Genomic DNA, 19,718 nt, shown 5'->3' with positions numbered 1-19,718 from the left:
TTCAACATTCTGTGGAGCAATTTGCAACTATGTCCAATGTTTTAAAATCATGTCCATCCTTTGACCTAGCAATGCCACCATTGGATCTGTATTTCAAGAGATGAAAAACAAAAAGGAAAAGGACCTAAATGAACGAATATTTTATAGAAGCTCTTTTCTGGGGGCAAGGATTTGGAAATCAAGGGGATGACCATCAGTTGGAGAATGACTGAACAAATTGTGGTATGTGATTCTGATAGAATGCTATTCTGCTATAAGAAATGACAAAAAGGAAGCTCTAAAAAAAACCTGGAAAGATTCACATGAGTTGATGCAAAGTGAAATGTACTATGTCCAAAACAACAGCAATATTGTAGGAATATAATTTGGCTTTTCTCAGCAATACAGTGTTTCAAGGCAACTTTGAAGGACTCATGATGAAAAATGCTATTCTTCCCCAGAGAAAGAACTGATAGTGTATGAATACAGATTGAAACATACCTTTTTTCTTTCTTAATATGATAATTATGGAAATGTTTTGCTTGACTATACATTTATAACCTAAATCAAATTGCTTGTTTTTTCAATAGGGGTGGGGTAGGGTAGGAGAAAAGAAGAGAATTTGGAAGTTTTAAAAATGAATGTTAAAAATTGTTTTACATATAATGGGGGGAAATAAAATACTAAAAAAATTAGGCCCCAGAACTTTTAAAAATAATTGTGGGTAATTGAGCCATCCAATAAAGTCCTTAAGAACATGGGGAAAAAAAGAACAGCTGTGTCAGTCAGGGTAGGGAGATATGATTCCTACAAGAGAGTCCTACAGAATATGTTGAAGTGCTAGGGAGGAGCCAGCAATACCTGCACCCCTGTGGAATGCCAAAAAATGGGCTTTACAGTTACATCTAGCTGAGATTTCTTCTCATTCTCAAACAGAACTTCTATTTACTCTTTTTTTTTTAATTTTAGGTTTTTGCAAGGCAAACAGGGTTAAGTGGCTTGCCCAAGGCCACATAGCTAGGTAATTATTAAGTGTCTGAGACCGGATTTGAACCCAGGTACTCCTGACTCCAGGGCCAGTGCTTTATCCACTACATCACCTAGCCGCCCCTATTTACTCTTGAATGTGATAAATGTTTCCTTATCTTTTGTGTAACAAGTTTTTGGTGGGAGGGCAGTGACAGTTGGCTGAGATGAAATTGCTACCCAAAAGTTCTAGGACAGAATGAATTCCCTCCACTTCAGAATGACAAGAGCAATCCAATCCTGAACCTAATAAAAGAGTTGTACTCCTAGACTGAAAACATATACTTTGTAACATTAAATATAATTCCAAGTACAATTTAAAAGAAAGAGTGAGGAAGTGGTTACCCAGCCATGGCTACTCCCCACAAATGGAGAACTCTAGTTTTTCCTAAGACTTAGAATTGGGTATTCTAGTCACACTCTGTAAATTCAGTCCAATATGTGGGCCTGCTTACTGTTACATGTACACTTGTCTCTCTGAAAGAAGACTCTTACATTTTTGTCACCATATTCCTAATGCCTGGCCAAAAGAAGGCACTTAATAACTACTTGCTGATGTGCCTTAGACCCCTTGTATTCCAGGAAATGTATTTTTTTCTCACATATCCTCTACAAGGAAGCAAGAATCAAACCAAGAATGTGTTGTCTCTGAAGCCAAGGGAAGTGAAAGTATACAACAGGTGTGCCCAGGTAAAAGCTTCAAAGAGTTCCAGACCTACAAAAAAGACCACTGCCTTTGTCCATTAGGAGACTTTTGAGAGAAGAGCTTCATAGTAGTAAAAAGGAAGAAGCCAGACTGTAAAGGGTTGAGGAGAATGCATAGAAAAGGATCATAGGATATAAAGCTGCAAGGGACCTGAGAGATCATCTAACCTGAAATCCTTCATTTCACAGATGAGAAAATTGAGGTCTGAAGAGGGATGTGGCTTCTGAGGCACTATACTAAATCCTGGGGATATAAAGAAAGGCAAAAACAAATCCTGCTCTCAAAGAACTCAGACCTAATGGAACAACACAACATGCAAACTGCTATGTTTGAACAATATTTTCTTAGGATAAACTGGAAGGAATCTCAGGGGGAAGGAACTAGAACTAATGAGGACTAGTAAAGGCTTCTTGCATATAAAAAGTGGGACTATAACTGAAACTTGAAGGAAGTTAGGGAGGCCTAGAGGAGGAGATGAGCAGTGAGAGAATTCTGGGCAATGGGGACAGCCAATGAAAATGAATGGAAGATCCCTCAATGTCCAGGGGAGGGTGGAGGGAAAGGAGGGAGGGAGAAAGATGGGGAACTCAAAATCTTACAAAAAGTTTGAATGTTGAGAGGGGCAGAGTGAGCTCTCCCTCCAAATACCTGAGTGAAACAATTTCCCAGCCCAAGACAACTTGGAAGACACCAGGATTAGAAAGGACCTGCAGCACAGCCCAGGATGCACTGCAGTGAATTGACTCCAGTCATCCAGGAACAGCCCGCAGAGCAACTGGTCTCTTGGGGGCATTTGAGTCCATGGCAATGATTGCAGTTTCCAGACTTCTTAGCCCAGGGATTGCCAAGGACAACTTGGAAGGTCAGCAGGAAAACTGTCACACTAGAGTGAATGTGGAGCTCAGTCTAGTGAAGGTCCCAGGGGAGCCACCCAGCAGCTACTTCCAGAGTGCTTAGCCCATAGCTGGTAAGGGGGTCAGGGGAGACTGCAGAGGTCTCTTTGCTATCCCTGAGGCAGGACTCTGTTGTTTCACCCATATGCAGTTCCAAGTTGTAGTCTGGGGTCCCAGGAGTAGAAGCACAACAGAATTCACTGCCTGCAGCAGAGCAGGGACCCTCCTCACTGTTCCAGGGCAAAGGGGTATGCTTGTGGTCACCCACAGACCAGAACACAGGCCAAGAGAGCAGTCAGAGCCTCTCATAAGACCATGGAGGAATTAGGAACTTGCAGGTCTCTGGGTAAGTGTTCCTGAAAACAACTTCAAAAACCCACAAAAAGGGGCAGCTAGGTGGTGCAGTAGATAAAGCACCGGCCTTGGAGTCAGGAGTACCTGGGTTCAAATCCGGTCTCAGACACTTAATAATTACCTAGTTGTGTGGCCTTGGGCAAGCCACTTAACCCAGTTTGCCTTGGAAAAACCTAAAAAAAAAACCCTCAAAAGCTTGGGACAGTGTTTCCTCCATCCTGGAACCAGAGCCCCACCTTAATAGTTAACTTCAAGTCAAAGTCTGGGGAAATGAGCAACAAAACAGAAGCAAAAAATCCAACCATAGACAATTACTTTGGTTCTATGGAGGATCAACACACACACAACCTCAGAACATAAAGTCAAAACTTCTGTATGCAAGAAAAATATGAATTGGTTTCAGACTATGGAAGAGCTCTAAAAAGATTTTGTAAATCAAGTTAGGGAGGTAGAGGAAAAATTGGGAAGAGAAATAAAATTGATGTGGGAAAATCATGAAAACTAAGTCAACAGCTTGGAGAAGGAAATTAAAAAAAACTAAAGAAAATATCATCTTTAAAACCAGTTTGGGTCAAAAGGAAAAAAAAGTAATCAAAAAGGCCAATGAGGAGAAGAATGCCTTAAAAAAAGGCACAATTGGCAGATAGAAAAGTAGATACAAAAGTTCTTTGAAGAAAATAATTCCTTAAAATGTAGAATGGAGCTAAGGGAAGCTGATGACTTTGTGAGAAATCAAGAAACAATAAAACAAATCCAAAAGAATGAAAAACTAGAAGAAAATATGAAATATCTTATTGGAAAAACAACTGACCTGGAAAACAGATTCAGGAGAGATAATTTTAAAATGACTGGGCTACTCCATTGCATCAAGTTCACCCTCCTAATTGCCATAAGAACCATCAACACTTCTGGAACTTGGAATTGTGCTAATGTTCCAAGGACTATTCAGATATGTCCATTATGCAGGAAAAATGACTCTGGTTCCCTCTTGCCTTCTGAGGAAAAGAGAAAGCAAGTTCATTCTCAAAAATGCATAGCCTTGGAGCAGCTAGGTGGCACAGTGGATAGAGCACCGGCCCTGGAGTCAGGAGTACCTGAGTTCAAATCTGGCCTCAGACATTTACTAATTACCTAGCTATATGGCCTTGGGCAAGCCACTTAACCCTACTGCCTTGCAAAAACTAAAAAAAAAAATGCAAAGGCTCTGATAAGGAAAATATTCATTTCTATTAAAGAGGTACCATGTTCCTTACCAAATACATTCTATTCCTCTAAAAAAAATGATTGGGCTACCTGGAAGTCATGACCAAAAAAGGCCCTAGACTTCATTTTTCAAGAAATTCTCCAAGAAAATTGTCCCTATATCCTATAAGTAGAGGGAAAAATAGAAATTGAAAGAATAAACCAATCACCCCCCTGAAAGAGATCCCCAAATGGAAATTGCTAGGAATATTATAGCCAAATTCCAGAACTCCCAAGGCAAGGAGAAAATATTACAAGAGCCAGAAAGAAACAATTCAAACATTGTAGAGCCACAATCAGGATAACATAAGATTCTAGAGTAAGGGCTCCTGGTCTTGGAATTTGATATTCTGGAAGGCAAAAGAGCTTGGATTACAACCAAGAATCAACTGTCCAGCAAAACTGGCTCTTTTTCAGGAGAAAAGATGGATATTCAATGAAATAAGGGATTTTCAAACTTTCTTGATGAAATGATTTGGACTGAACAGAAAGTTTAATTTTCAAGTACTGAACTTCAGGTGAAGCATAGAGAGGGTGGATGAAAAGGACAAATCATAAGGGAATTGACTACTTGTATCCCTTCATGGAAGATGGATATTGATAACTCATATGAACCTTCTCATTTATTAGGCAGTTAGAAGGAGCATATATATAGACAAGGCATAGGAGAGAGTTGAATTTGAAGATATAAGATATTAAAAAATGGAGTTAATGGGGGAGGAAAAGAAAGGAAATATAGAATGGGGTAAGTTATTTTACATAAAAGAAGCAAGAAAAAATTTTTGTAGTGGAGTGGAATGTTAGGGACTTGTATGTGGGAGCACTGTAAACTATCATCACCTGGTGTCTTTGAGCACCAGAGCTTTATTTTACTGAGTGCCACGGGAGTGGGAGTGGATTAGAGACTGGGGAGGTATTTAAGCACTGGTATTTGGTTCAATAAATGGAGACCTTGGTGTATAGGGAGAAACTTGTCTTCTTTGTCTCCAGCCCCTTCAACGCTTGCCTGGGGAAGATTGAGGGGATCTGGCAAAGGGAGTCAACAGTGGAAGAGGGGAAAGGTGAAGGAGTGTGAGAGAGCCTTACTCTCATTGAAAGTGGCTCAGAGGGGCAGCTAGGTGGAGTAGTGGATAAAGCACTGGCCCTGGAGTCAGGAGTACCTGGGTTCAAATCCGGTCTCAGACACTAATAATTACCTAGCTGTGTGGCCTTGGGCAAGCCACTTAACCCCATTTGCCTTGCAAAAACCTAAAAAAAAAAGTGGCTCAGAGAGGGAATAGTATACACATTCAATTGGGTATAGAGAAAGGGAATGGGGGATCCAGGAGAGGATAGTCAGATACAACACACTTTTGAGAAAGGCCAGGGTAAAAGGATAGAGAGAATAGAATAAATGGGGGTGAGGGGGAATAGGATTGAGGGAAATACAGCCAGCAATAGCAATTATGGGGGGGGGGTTGAAGCAATTTCTCTGATGAATTTAAGATAAAGAATGCTATCCATCCCAAATACTGAGTTGGTGGTGTCTGAATACAGACTGAAGCATATTTTCTCCTCACTTTATTTTTCTTGAAGTTTTCTTTGTGTGTGTGTGTGTGTGTGTGTGTGTGTGTGCGCGCACGCGCGCGTGTGTGTGTGTGTTATGTTTATTTATACAGCGTGACTATTGTAGTAATGTTTTTCATGGCAACACATTTTTTTAATGATTTTGAAAAATTTTTATTTATTTAGGCAATGGGGTTAAGTGACTTTCCCAAGGTCACACAGCTAGGTAATTATTAAGTGTCTAAGGCCACATTTGAACTCAGGTACTCCTGACTCCAGGGCTGGTGCTCTATCCACTGTGCCACCTAGCCGCCCCTGGAACACATTTTTAACCTAAAAAAAAAATGAATGTTGAACCTTGTGAGTTGATCAACTATTATGGATGAAATTCCTCTCAGCAGTTCAAAGATCAAGGACAATCCTGGGAGACCTGTTATGGACAATACCATTCACATTCAGAAGGAAAAAAACACCATGGAATCTGAATGTATCCTATGTTCATTTTTTAAAACTTCTCTCATATTTTTCCTTTCTATCTCATGATTTTATTTCTTTCCCTTTGATTTTAATTCCTCTCATACAAATAACTGACATATCAATATGTTAAACACAAATGAACATGTACAACTTTTTTGTTGTTGTTGTTTTTCCAAAATAGTGGGGTTAAGTGGCTTGCCCAAGGCCACACAGCTAGGCAATTATTAAGTGTCTGAGGCTGGATTTGAACTCAGGTACTCCTGACTCCAGGGCTGGTACTCTATCCATTGCAACACCTAGTTGCCCCTAAAAACTATTTTTTCATGTAGTTGGAATAATAAATAAATATTTGAAAAAAATGCAATTTGAAAGAATTAAAATTTGGAACTTTTGCAAAAAAAAGAAAAGGAAAATGAATGGAGTCAGAAGACAGAGTCTTGTGCAAAGAATAACTAAATCAAGAACAACAAACAACAAAAGTAGCTAACATTTATATCAGATATATTCATATATATATATAATATTGTAGCAACTATTTCTAGGGAGTGTGCTAAGTACTTTATATTATTATCTCATTTATTTCTCCCAATAAGCCTGAGAGGTAGGTGGTAGCATTATCCCCATTTTATACACGATGAAACTGAGGCAAACTGGGGTTAAGGGACTTGCCCAAGGCCATATATTTAATAAATTTCTAAGACCGGGTTTGAACTCAGATTGTCCTGACATCCCATTCACTGTGCCATCTAGCTGCTTCATAATTAGGAGATACTTGGATTTAAATCTTGATTTAGACATTTATTAGTTGTACAAACTTGGGACAACTTTTTGAACTTCAATCTTTTTATTTGTAAAATGGAGGCGTCTAATACCTGTGCTAACCTAATCCATAGGATGTTTGGAAATCACAAACTATAAATAACCATGATGATGATATAGAGCCACTGGATTAGGAAGGCTGCAGAGACAAGAATAGGGATTTGCTTTTGAGCTTGTTTCTGACAATCCTGATTCACTGTTGAGTTTTACAAGCCAAAAAAAAAACCAGTAAAATTATCACAAAATCAAAACACAGTTACAATTTTTGTGTTTGTATGTGATGAATTAAAAGGATATCTCCACCTATTTCCCACATCCAAATATTGTTGTAAGTAATGAGAAAGTAGAAAGCATTGGAAAGCATGTGAATCAGTGTGATTCACCTCCTGCAGAAGGTGATGGATATAAAGTCAGCTTGGGTTTGAATTCCAGCTCTTCTGCTGACTATCTGTATAGCCTTCAGCAAATTGATTGAAAGAACTAGGGGTGCTCATGGAGAAGACAGACCCTATGGGGGAATATGACAAATGTGTTACAAAATCTGAAGAGTTTTCATGTGGAGTAGGGATCAGGTTGGTTTTATTTATTTGGCCCCAGAGGATAGAAACCAAGGGCATGGATGCAGGCTCCCAGAGAGGCTTGATATCAAGAAAAACTTCCTACCGTGGAATGGGCTGGATGACTACTTTCCTTTCAGGTAGGTTGGACTGGAAGGTAGCTAAAGTCCCTTTCAATGTGATTCTGGAAAGACCCCTCTTGGGGCTGCAAAGCAAGGGGGTTAAACTCTGTAGATAGGAGCGGTTTGAGGTTAGGAAGCCCCGAGTTCAGATTTGACCTCAGACCTTTACTGACCCTGGGCAAGTCACTTCATCCTTTCGGCCTCAGTTTCCTCATCTGTAATAGGAGCTGAGAAAGGAGAGGACAAACCACTCAGTCAGCATCTTTGCCAAAAAACACCCAAATGGGGTTCCGTGCCGCACAAAGAAAAATCACCAGTCTTGGTGCGGGGGAAAGAATACCGCTTTGGGGGCCGGAGAGGCCAAGCTGTTCTCCCGACTTCCCGAGCGGCCTCGGCATCTTCCTCTGTGAAACGGGACTAGACGCGGGGCTCCGAGGGCGCGCCCCCTCCCGGGCAGCCTCGGCAGCGCCCGGCTCGCCTCTGGCCGCGTCACTCGGCTCTTTTCCGGCCTCCCAACCGGAAGTGGAAGTGGGCGCTCCGGCCCTCGCGCTTCCGGCGGCGCTTGGCGCTGGGCCGTCTCTGGGCCCGGGGGCTCTGTCCGGGCAGCCCCGGCTCCTCTCGGAATGAGGCCGTGTTCTCCGGAGCCGAAGGCCCGGGCCGGCCCCGCCGCCGCGGATGCCACGAGGCCGCGCCCCCCCGGGCTGGGGCAGGAGGCCGCCCCGGGCCCGCCCGGAGGAGCCGCGGGTCCGGGAGCCCCGGGCCGCGCCGCGCCCCTCTCGGAGATCCTGCGGCTGGTTCAGCAGGGCCGGGAGATCCCCGGGCTGGAGCCGCTGCGCGTCACGGCCACCTGCAGGCCGCCCACCGCCTCGCGCCTGCCCCGCAGGCCCAAGCCCTGGGAGTCCCGGGCCCCGGCCGGCCCCGCCGTGCCCTCGCCCTAGAGCCGCCCCGGCGCCCGACGGGGTGGGGGTCCTTCCCGAGCCGGCCGGCCGCCGGGGAGCTCGGGGAGCCCCAGATGACCGCACGGACAGGACCCCGAGACCCCGAGGGCCGCGGGAAAAGGCCACGAGTTCATTCGGTGACAAGCAAGGCTCACCAAGGTGTGGCTACTTGACAACTTTTGACGCAATCAAGTGCGGATTCTGCAGATTTCTCAAACCATTGCAAGTATGAACCTCGAGTACAAAGTATTTACGTGGTTTAAGACCAGTGTGGACAATGTGGAAATCCTGTTTGACTTTCAGGAGCTTGCTAGCCAGCAGACTTGGCCGATTCCAAACGGAGTTTACAGGGTGATCGTGACATTATAAATAAATACGGTATGCTTTACCTATTTGATTGTCATTCCTTTTTAATCGGGCCCAATTCTCCCTTTGGGGTTTTCTTGGCTAAGATACCGATTTCCTTCTCTAGCTCGTTTTACAGAAAAATGGGCCATATCCTGAGCAGCACAGCTAGGGTCTAAGGTGAGATTTAAACTTGGGACTAGTCTGAGTTGCAGGCCTGCCCTAGCTACTCTTGTCGTGGTGTTTTCACATTCCTCAGCAAGAAACTTTTATATAGCTTCATATTTGTTTATGAATGGGGCCAGAAAGCCTGAATTCAAACTTAGGCTTCAACTGCAAGTCAGACTTCCTATGAACTTGATTTCTGTAACAGGAGGCAGTCTCTAAAGGCCTTCCAATTTCGACTCAAAATCAGACTTATTTGCCTCAAGCTTATGATAGTCCTCAAGAAACAGTTAACAACAAAGGTTCTGACTTCCAATTTCAAAACCAGCCTGATTCTAATTAACTGTATAACCCCAGACTAGTCATAACCTCCAAGTGCTTCATTTTCCTCATCTGTAAAATAGCAGCACAGGAATGAAACAAATGGAAATGATTTATTAGTTTTTAATTTACACAAATATTTCAGGGACTGGTAGTACAAATGACATCCTTTTACATTTCTAGTTACTAAGTGGACACTATCCAGCAAATTGTTTTACCTGGGAAAGGGGAGTCCTTGGCCATTTCCCCACTTCAACCTTCAGCAGCCATAAATTTAGCAAAACCCTCAATTTTTCAAGGGACTTTTTAAAAGTCCAAAATTTCAAGACTGCTTCTTGCACTAAGAAAAAAAAAGCAAGTTAAGTGCTGGCAAATCTTGCAGAGAAATAACAATGCATTCATCACTAAATGACAGCCTAGGTAAATTTTGTTCTTTCATCTTTCTCAAATGCCCAAGATATCTTGCTCTGCATCTTAAGCAGTGCATAAAAAAAATTAAGATAGATTCAAGGGGTAAAGATGCCTAGAAAAAAAAAAGGGGAATTCTTATATCCCCAAGACAAGATTCAGTAAGACAATAGCTATAAAATGCTCAACATAATAAATCTTTTCTCCCACAGGAGGGTGGGCATACTTCCTAACTTGGCTAAAACCTTAACCTCTTGTGTGGTTGTGGATGGCTGAACTTGGAATCAGAAGATCTGGGTTTAAATTTCCTAGCCATGTGATCCTGGGCAAGTTAATTCAATTCTCTGAGCCACAGTTCTCCTTGTCTAATAGGATTTAAGGAGCATTTATTCCAGAAGGTTGTTGCAAGGCTTAAATGTTGGAACATTAAGTACACTGTTTTACAAACTTTAAAGTGGCCTACATGTTAGCTATTTGTAACCTCATTCTTTTTTTTAGGTTGCTTTTTTTTGCAAGGCAATGGGATTAAGTGGCTTGCCCAAGGCCACAAAGCTAGGTAATTAAGTGTTTTAAGGCTCCCGGGCTGGTGCTCTATCCACTGCCCCACCTAGCCACTCCTTTCTTTTGGATACTTTAAGAATTACTTAGATTATGGGAAAATGGTAAAGAGCAAGGAAAGACCACAAAACATAGAATAATGAAAAGCATTATGATCCATATTGACACACAAAGGATTAGCTCTACTTTAATGTCAGGAAGGAATGGGACCAGGTGTATAGTGGTAGCATCAGAGTGACCCTGATGCATGGAAAGCCCACCCAGACTAGCTCATACCCTATAGAGGTATCATTAAAAACACAAAAGTCCCGGACGAGATGGCCTATGATTTTTGAAAGTCATTTCAAACCTCAGATCAGATCCCATTGTCTTGCATTTTACAACATTCAAACCTCAGAATAGAGAACTACATTTGGCCAACACTTGACTGGTTCTCTGGTGCCACCACGATGGGCTTAAGCTAGCTTCCAATCCCAGAATATGAAGTCACTCCTTTTCAATGATCATGAGACCGTAATCCAAGATGAAATGAAGCTGCCTAGATAAACCAATATGGTTTCTTCCTTGAGGAAAAGTACGGACGGTGGGTGAGTTCCTTCTATATAGGTGATACTCTTTTCTTCCCATCTCATTAGTTCCGGGAGAAAGTTCCAGCAGAGAATAAATCTTCTTTGAAGATATTAGGTGTATACTCAGAAAAGATAAATCTTTTGAGATCCTGGAGAAAAAAGTAGCTGAATTAACAGGAGCAACCAGAGTGTACACTTAAGACTACCAAGTACTGTCAAGAGTGGAAAGAGCAAGACTACCTCTTCAAAAACCAGTCACACATACAGTCCTGAAAGTATTAGTTTTGGAGCTTAGAATCTTGGAATTCAAATTCTAACTTGTAAGACCTCTCTGGCCTCCCAAGTTTCAACTATAAAATGAAAAGGGGGTGGGGTGGGGAGAAGGCTAAGAAGAATTAAATTAGACCAGAGGTGGTCTGGCAGGCTATATAAGGCCTCTGAAATAATTTGCTGTGGCCATGTCAAAGCAACTACAGGCAGGACACAAAATTCAATAAATCTATAAGCTTTTTTAGGGGTGAATTTTTTAGATGTTTGACTAAATATGGCCCTTGAATGGTGTTATAAAACAAGCACCAACTACAAAGTTTGGGTTCTTCCTTAGTTTTTCCTGTAACCTGTTACAGGAGTCCATTCTTACCTAGGCCTAATTTAGCTGCCGAATGAGTTGATTGATGCCTTCACCTCGGTAGCCAGGTTTGCCCATTTCCTTGAGAAAGCCCACTCTATTCTTGGCAGCATGACGAGCCACGGACAGTGGGAAAGGACACAGGAACCTCGAGACCTGAGAGAAATGCTCCCCCACTGAGCAGATTTCATGAATGATATCTTCCAGACAAATGATACCAAATTTCCCTGAAAGACATAACAACTTCAATTAGCACGAAACTCTGCTTTGTTATGCTTCATCTCTTATTTATTTCATCTACCCTCAATTTTTATGCATCTGCTCTTTCTCACTTCTACTCTCACAAGAAATAAGACACCTAGAATTCAATTCTCACCTAGACGCTCCTCAATTAGAGTATTATCTGTTAGGGAGACTTTCTTATTATTTATTCTGGCTTGTCCTCGTTTCAGAATGAGTTCACGGACAGATTTTAGGTTAGGATATCTGTGAAAAGAAAGAAAAAAGAACAAGCTCTTAATTGTGGAAACAGATGAGCCAGAATATGATAAATGCAAGACATGTCCTAGCAATCCTGTCCCCATTCTACCCTCAGAACAGAATTGGGATCAAAATAGAAGATTGAGTTTCTGCTTTTCTTTTGGGGAAAATACTCATCATTTCTCTACTGGGAAAGTTAGCCTTCTGCAAATTCTGCTTCCTAGAATCCCAAGACTGAGCAAACCTCCTCTTAACTTAAATTTCATAAAGAGTGTAATTTTGTCACATCTAAATATTTCTACCTTCAATCTTAAGCCTTTCAGCACATATCATTATCTATCTCCTGAAACTCATTAGCCAAATACTCAGTGGAAGAGAGTAGGGGATAGGGAATGCAAGCCAGTCCTCCCTTACCCAATTAAAAAAAAAACCCAAACAGACCATGTACCTTATTTTCTGTACAGTCTTCAGCTAATATCATGTCTTTCCCCCTCCCCAAATCACAAGCACACTAAGAGTCAATGGTATCATGTTCCTCAACACAGTAAAATGAGTTCTACAGAATAAGACACACCTTCTTTTACATTTTTTTTTTTTTTACAATTTACAAATTTACAATTTATAAAGCAGAACCCCAGCTTGGCTCCCATTCCCCCCTCCCCACTGCCCCCCCCAAGGTTATCAGGAACTTATCACTCACCCCCAAGCTACATAAGGCTCTATAATTCGAAGTTTCTTTAAGGAAACTGGGGTCATGTTAACAAAGACACCACTATACATTTTCTTCAGACGAAGTTCCTCTATCGTATTTGTCACCTGGGTACTCACTCCATTAATCCTGATAAAAGATAGTATAGAAATTAGTCTCCTGTGTACAAGACAGTACTAAAGCTTGGAAAGGCTCTTTGGAAAAAGTAACTTCTTCATTTCTCCTGAGCAATATACCCCCCCCAAAGTCCAGATCTACTTTCCAAACTACTCTCAGAAACTCAATAAAGAAGAGTTGAGGAAAAGTAGAGAAACAATAGTAAAAGCTAGCACTGTTTAACCTGTTAAGTGACTATGCTTGGTTCTGGAGTCAGCTTCAACTTTGTCTAGTCTCAGTTATGCCATTTATTATTAGCTGAGAGACTTTGAAAAGTCATTTCATCTGATCTGAAAAATGAGGACTATTGTCAAATTCAGAAAATGAATTGTTTGTTGAGGTTTGTGAAAATAGGCCTTCCAGAGTTAAACTACTCAAAAGAGAAAAAAGGGAAGGTATCCTGAATTCTGTTCATAAGTGGAATATGACTTGGAAAAGATTTGCCCGAAATGGAAAGAACAATAAGTCATGCTGGGAAATCTGGATGTTTAATCTTATAGCAACCTTGAGGTTTTTTAACAGAGGAATTTCCTGAAACAAATCAGTATTTCAGGAACATCTGACAGTAGTGTGTAGGAAAAATTATTTCTACCTCAAAGGACCTCAGAGTTTTGAATTTTTTTTTCTTGGTGATTCCTAGAAATATCTGAAAATAAAAAGATCCTATCTGATAGTGGGAGGGGAAAGAATTGAAGAAAGGTGAGAATCTTTAATTTCCTTCAATTTTAAAGGTGTTTGCATTATCATTAGAGCTGATGAAATTTTCCAAGGACTTTTACAGTAACAAGGAGTGAATAGAAAGAAACATAGGCAACACTTTGTGGAGTATGTTATATTGACGCTTATAGATATGGACTAGGTGATGACTCTCGCAACTCTCAGCTTTGTGATTCTGTAACCAATAGGGTTCTTTTCGGCAAGGAATTAAAAAGCTTACATTATTATTATCAAGTTATTTTGAAATCTGGTATTCCTTCAGTGTAAGTACCCTTGTTTGAGTAAGGTAAGCTTGAAAGCTGAACTAGATTTTCCAGAGCATGTTTGGAATTGATAATTCTCTCACTAAACACACAATCAGTTTAAATGGGTAAGTGATTCCAATTTGTAGTACAGACCTAATCACCCAAATGTGCTAACGTTCTACTTGGATGTCCTGATATCACCTCAAAGGCAACATGAGTAAAGCTGAACTCTTTATCATCCTACTTGCAAGCCTCAGAATCACAAGATGTAAGAACTGGAAGGGACTCAAAGTTGTAATCTAGTCCTCCCTTACACAAAAACCCACTCTTTGTTTACCTGACTACACTTAAAACATCTCTAGTGCTTTAATGCACACCCTTGCACTTGTCCAGACTACCTCCCAACAATGCTCCAAGACCCTAAGTGAAATTTTACTTAAGTTTGTCTTATTACTACTATGCCCTGGGACTCATAGATCAAAATCTGCTGATTAGGTACAACATCTGCTACCCAGACTCAGTGCTTTAAAGCAGGATGCAATGGAAAGGTCCTGACAGTTAGGAGGCCTGGCCTCTAGTCACAATTCTACTACTGACTAGCTTTTAGACTGTGGGCCAGTGATTCAACTTCTCTAAGCCTTGGTTTCCTCATCTATTAAAATAAAGGGATACCACATAATGAACTTTAAGATTCCTTCTTATTGTAAGACCACACTTCAAGGAAAATCTAAACTCTCTGATAATCTGTGAATCTTTAGAATTAACATATTCCCCTGGTTCTCTCTTCACAAACCCCATCTCCAATCTGTTCAAATCTCTTTATTAGAAAGGTAGTCATGGTCTAATCAAAGATTAATACTCAAGGTTAGTTTGTAGGGGAAAGATGAAAATGATCACATGGACCAAATAAGCTCAGTTGTGAGGCCAATTTAGGAATTTATTCAAGTACCTGGTGTAAGTCTGGTGAGTATTCTCTTAACTAAGAACAGCAGAACTGCCTGACCCTGATGGAGTCTTAGAACCTTCCTTAGAGTAAACCTATTCCTGTGCAGTCTTACCTCTCCATACGGACCACAAAGGCTAGACGATGTGTATTCTTTAGCACATAGCATCCAGGCTTTGAATCCAGACGTTTGACACGAGCTACATCACGGACGATCCGATGGGATTCATGAACAAATGATTCCAGCCGCCTGAATTTGAGCTGACTCCCTTTCTTTTGCTGAGGGTAGACAAAAGAGGAAAATTTTATCAGTCTGTAATTATTTTTTACTTTTAGTACTGCAAATCTGATTTAGTTACTGGGTAGTCATCATCTATTGTCAGTGCTGTAAAGGGGAGAATTTATTTATCCTGCTTTAGAGGTGAAAAATGTGAGGTACCAAGTAACTTGAAGTCAAGAGACCCAGAACAAGAGTGGGAAAAACAATCAAGTAACAAGCGTAAAACTTCAATAGATTTCTAGTACTGAGCTGATATGACAATAAGAAATCAGAATGTGTTCATTTCTTACCAAGAAAAACCAGATGAAAAAAAATTACTCAAAATTCACAAATTAGCACAAGAATGGATAGGGAGTGAGTTTTAGAAGGATTTCCTAGAGTCAGTGACTTTTAATAGAAAGTTCTAAATGAGTATTTTGACCCAGGTCACTCAGTGAAGGCTGGAAGCAATTTTATATCATAATCTGAAACATAGTTACAGTTAAAATCTTTATTGATGCTATAATTTCATTCCAATTCTATATTTAAAAATATTGTCTTCCAACAGGCTTTTATTAAATGCCAAGTACTATGTATATACAAAGATAAAACTGAAGTCCTTTGTCCTTCCTCCCTTTCAAGGAGCCCTCATTCCTTTGGAGAATTACACTTATTAAAGAACTGCTTCCAACTGCTTTTTCAGTTGGTATCTGTTTGTCCTCCGGGGCCTAAAGCACCTCTTACAAGGTTTTATAAAAAGTGCTCAAAACATGCTTATTAATGAAAACAAAATGTAAGTAAAATATATGACCCAAAGAACCTGGATATTAAGTGAAATAATGTTTAAAGGACAGAAATATGAACACTTATACAAGGTTTTAAAATGTGCAAAACCCTTTAAATACATAATCTCATTTGTACTTCATACCAACTCTATAAAACAGGTTACTTTGGTGTTATTAGTCTATTTTACATATAAGAAAACAGATTTAAAAGACTAAGTGATATGTCTAAAGTTACCCTCCTACTAATTAACTTTCAGGCCTCCTTTCTCCAAGCCTTTATACCTACTGGTTAAACCGTGATCAATTCAGAGTAGAGCACAGAACGTTTGACCACCTGATATTAATTTTCTCCTCCCTTATCTTAAGCTCTTACCTTCCTCTTTTCCAAAAGTGCCTGCTTAGCCTGAGTGGCTTTGAGTGCTTGGTAAGCTTTCCTCCTCTTCAGAAGATTCTCTGGAACCAAAGGAATCTTTTTTCTGGGTCTAGTTTAGAAACAGTGAGTATAACAAAGGTTATCTGTAGTTAGCAAATTTTACTTTTGCTCAGTTTCCCTAATGGAATGTTCTCTCCCTATTTACTAGTTGAGTTCCTATTACTCCTTTAAAGTCAAATTGGAACCACAGGAAGACCTAGAGACTTTTCCAACTCAAATGTCACTTTGTTTTGCATTTTCCTTATGAACTTATGTCTTTTTATGAGGGCCTAGGCCCAACTGCCATATTAACTAGCATTTAAATGGTACTTTAAGGATTGCAAAATTCCCCAACCGCGGGTCCTGGAGCTCCACTTGCAGGCTCAGTTGAAGGGAGTACGCTGACACGTTACTCTTCAGCTTCCCGCACTCCACTTGACATTCGAGGCAACCCAGGGTGCCAGGCTGCGATTCGCCCGGGGCAGCACCCACTGTAAACACCGACGCGAAAAGCCGGGGGAACGCGCTACTTTGTATAGTGGGGGGGCTCCTGGAGGCCCCTGCAGGACTCCCCGCCGGGGCACAGCTCAGGCCGCTGGCTGAGCCGGACCTCTGCCCCTCCACGTGGCGGCGGGGAAATGGAGCCAAGAGAGAATTACTCAACCCCCTCCCCAATCCAGGCCCCGCATCGTGCGGCCTCGCTTCCCGCCCCCGGCAACCCCGCAATGCACCCGGGTTAGGCCCGCGAAGTGGGAGACTGAACTACTTCCCCGACTTGTGCTCGGGGTGCCCCAAAGTCGCCATCCATTCCCGCCCTGTCCCGGCAAAGTCACAAACCCGCGGATGTTGGCGGATACCCCGCAAACAAACAACACTCACTCAGGCTCCGCCATCTTTCCGCGTCCTTTTCTGAGTTTGCGCAGCGGTACGCCCCTCCGGAAAGAGGCTCACGCTAAGCCTTCTGGGATGCTTTGGCCCACCCCAGCTGGGGGGTAGGACTCCTCGCCTTCGGAAAGCGAGGCTGAGAGAGGGCAGCGGGCGCCGGCTCCCAAACTGGTTCCCGGCGGAAGAGACTAATTATCCTTTCTCGCCGTCCCGCGCCTTTTCCCGAATCGAACGGGGGTGGGGGGGGTGGAGTAAACTACATTTCCCATCAGCCCGCGCAGCTTTGAAGGCGGTGCCCGGAAGTCGAGAGGCTGCCAAGATCCCGACGCTTTCAGTTTAAGAATCTTCTATTGCAGATGGGGTCGTTGTCGGAGCTCACGTGAAACTACATTTCCCATCATCCTCGTTAAGTCGCGATGACGTCATTTCCCGCGCTGGACTTTTCCTCTCCTCACCCGCAAAAAAATTTTTCTGGGCCAGTTGTGTGCTCGGGTTTGGGTGATAAAGCCCACGGTCAACCTGTGGAGGAATCTTTATTCCGGAGTCTGAAGGGCCTGGTGCTTGTGACGAGGGGAGCGGCCCGACGCTAATCCGCGGGGCGCTCTGTGAAAGCAGGCCCCTGCCGCTGGAGGGCGCAGAAGCCAAGGGCGGCATTCCGAGGGGCAGCTGGTGGAAGCTGGCCACAGCGGGGCCTGAGGCGTCTGCGTCTCCGGGAGTGGACGCCGCTGCGGGTGCCCAGGGGCCCTCCTGGAGGCGGGGTGGAGCCCACCAAACCGTCATTGACGGAGCCCTTGCCACGCCCACCCTGGGGAGACCCCCAAAGGGCCGCACGCCTGCCAAGGGCGGCCGCGTCCGAGTGGGAACGGGGGGCTTCCAGCGGGAGCTGGCCTTCGGGCCGGGGGCCGGAGGGGGCAGGCCCGCGGGGCTGCGCCGCCGAGGCAGGCGCGGCAAGGCTGGGGAGGGTAGAAGGAGGGCAGCTCCTGGCAATTGTAAGTGTCAAGAGAATAATGCAGTCCATGGGGCAGGAGCACAGCGCTAAACGAGATAATGAAGGATAAAAAGGGGGAAAGGGTCCAGGCTAGGACCTCGGACAGAAGATCCCGCAAAGACGACTTAGAAGGGGGCAGGCATAGGTGAAGAATCAGAACAGATAGGGGGTGGCTAGGCGGTGCAGTGGATGAAGCCCCAGCCCTGGAGTCAGGAGTACCTGGCTTCAAATCTGGTCTCAGACACTTAATAATGACCTAGCTGTGTGGCCTTGGGCAAGCCACTTAACCCCCTTGCCTAGCAAAAAAAACTAAAAAAAAACCAACAGATAGCAAGGTGTTTTGAAAAAACCCAAGAGGAGTCTCCACAGCAAATGAATCAGTAATTTCAAATGCTGCAGAGGTCGAGAAAGAGAAGACCATTAGATTCTTTAAGTCTTTTTTAGATATTTATATATATATATATATATATATATATATATATATATTTTATATATTTTAGGTTTTTGCAAGGCAAGGGGGTTAAGTGGCTTGCCCAAGGTCACACAGCTAGGTCATTATTAAGTATCTGAGGCCCGATTTGAACTCAGGTACTCTGCGCCACCTAGCCACCCCCTTGAAGTCATTTTAAAAAAAAATCAATTTTATTTTATTTGCATTCTTTATTTGAATTTTTTTTCCCTCATTCTTCCCCTATCCATTGAGAAAGCAAAAAAAAAAATATTTTGTTTTTGTTCAGTCATTTTCCAGTCTTGTCTCACTTTTCATGACACCATTTGGGGTTTTCTTAGAGAAGATACTGATTTACCATTTACTTCTCCAGCTTATTTTACAGAAGAGTAAGCTGAGGCAAACAGAGTGTGTGCCCATGTGCCTATGGTCACAGCTAGTAAGTGTCTAAGACCAGATCTGAACTCAGAAGACTTCCTGAGTCTTCCTGACTCTAGGACCAGTACTCTATCCACTGTGCTGTCTAGTTGTCTTTATAAATATATAGTCATGGGGCGGCTAGGTGGCACAGTGGATAGAGCACTGGCCCTGGAGTCAGGAGTACCTGAGTTCAATTCTGACCTCAGACACTTAATGACCTAGCTGTGTGGCCTTGGGCAAGCCACTTAACCCCATTTTGCAAAAAAACTAAAACTAAAAAATAAATATACAGTCGTGCAAAACAAATGACAGCATTATCCATGTCCAAAAATAAAAAGAAAAGAAAATAAGTTGCAATTTGTGTTCTTGAGTCCATCAGCTCTGTCCTTTGGGATTGTCATTAAGATCATTAGATTTGACATTTAAGAGAGAATTGGTAATTTTGGAGAGAACAGGTGAGGTCCAAAACCACATCACAAACAGTTTAAAATAGAAGAATATAGGAATTGAGTTTAGAAGGGGAAAGAAATATAAAGTTAACAGGGATGGTATGATATAATGAAGGGCTTTTTGATTTTTTTTTTAAAGAATGTAGGATAGGAGTGTAGGCATTAGGGAA

The 19,718-nt window shown here is 42.4% G+C and overlaps 3 protein-coding genes across 3 annotated transcripts in view; 1 reads left to right on the top strand and 2 right to left on the bottom strand.

Moving 5' to 3' along the window:
* PTCRA (pre T cell antigen receptor alpha) overlaps nucleotides 1-8,110 on the bottom strand; it is a 48,498-nt gene extending 40,388 nt beyond the window's left edge. Inside the window, exon 1 of the mRNA XM_074190166.1 lies at nucleotides 7,705-8,110. The gene's annotated coding sequence lies outside the window, so the exon portion shown is untranslated. The remainder of the gene's footprint in view (nucleotides 1-7,704) is intronic.
* PEX39 (peroxisomal biogenesis factor 39) overlaps nucleotides 1-10,226 on the top strand; it is a 33,725-nt gene extending 23,499 nt beyond the window's left edge. Inside the window, exon 2 of the mRNA XM_074189991.1 lies at nucleotides 8,142-10,226. Within this exon, the coding sequence (XP_074046092.1) occupies nucleotides 8,142-8,658 (517 nt within the window). The 3' untranslated portion in view covers nucleotides 8,659-10,226. The remainder of the gene's footprint in view (nucleotides 1-8,141) is intronic.
* RPL7L1 (ribosomal protein L7 like 1) lies at nucleotides 9,411-17,402 on the bottom strand. Its single transcript, XM_074236981.1, has 7 exons — nucleotides 17,238-17,402; nucleotides 16,320-16,428; nucleotides 15,018-15,181; nucleotides 12,833-12,970; nucleotides 12,029-12,138; nucleotides 11,665-11,879; nucleotides 9,411-11,173 (listed from the first exon to the last, which is right to left on the bottom strand). Exons 1-6 carry the CDS (start codon nucleotides 17,249-17,251, stop codon nucleotides 11,671-11,673), a joined length of 744 nt encoding a protein of 247 aa, XP_074093082.1. The 5' UTR covers nucleotides 17,252-17,402; the 3' UTR covers nucleotides 9,411-11,173; nucleotides 11,665-11,670.
* Nucleotides 17,403-19,718: the final 2,316 nt, after the last annotated feature.

The sequence above is a fragment of the Macrotis lagotis genome, chromosome 5 (genome assembly GCF_037893015.1).
Source record: "Macrotis lagotis isolate mMagLag1 chromosome 5, bilby.v1.9.chrom.fasta, whole genome shotgun sequence".
Lineage (NCBI taxonomy): Eukaryota > Metazoa > Chordata > Mammalia > Peramelemorphia > Peramelidae > Macrotis > Macrotis lagotis.
The sequence above is the reverse complement of the archived record's forward strand: the minus strand, read 5'-3'. Positions and strand labels throughout refer to the sequence as shown.

Excerpts from the sequence above, each read along its gene's own strand:
- RPL7L1 (XM_074236981.1), bottom strand. Across the intron at positions 12,971-15,017 it reads TTTGTGGTCCGTATGGAGAG|GATTAATGGAGTGAGTACCC; the intron begins GTAAGACTGCAC and ends ATCTTTTATCAG. Across the intron at positions 11,880-12,028 it reads TCTAATTGAGGAGCGTCTAG|GGAAATTTGGTATCATTTGT; the intron begins GTGAGAATTGAA and ends TATGTCTTTCAG.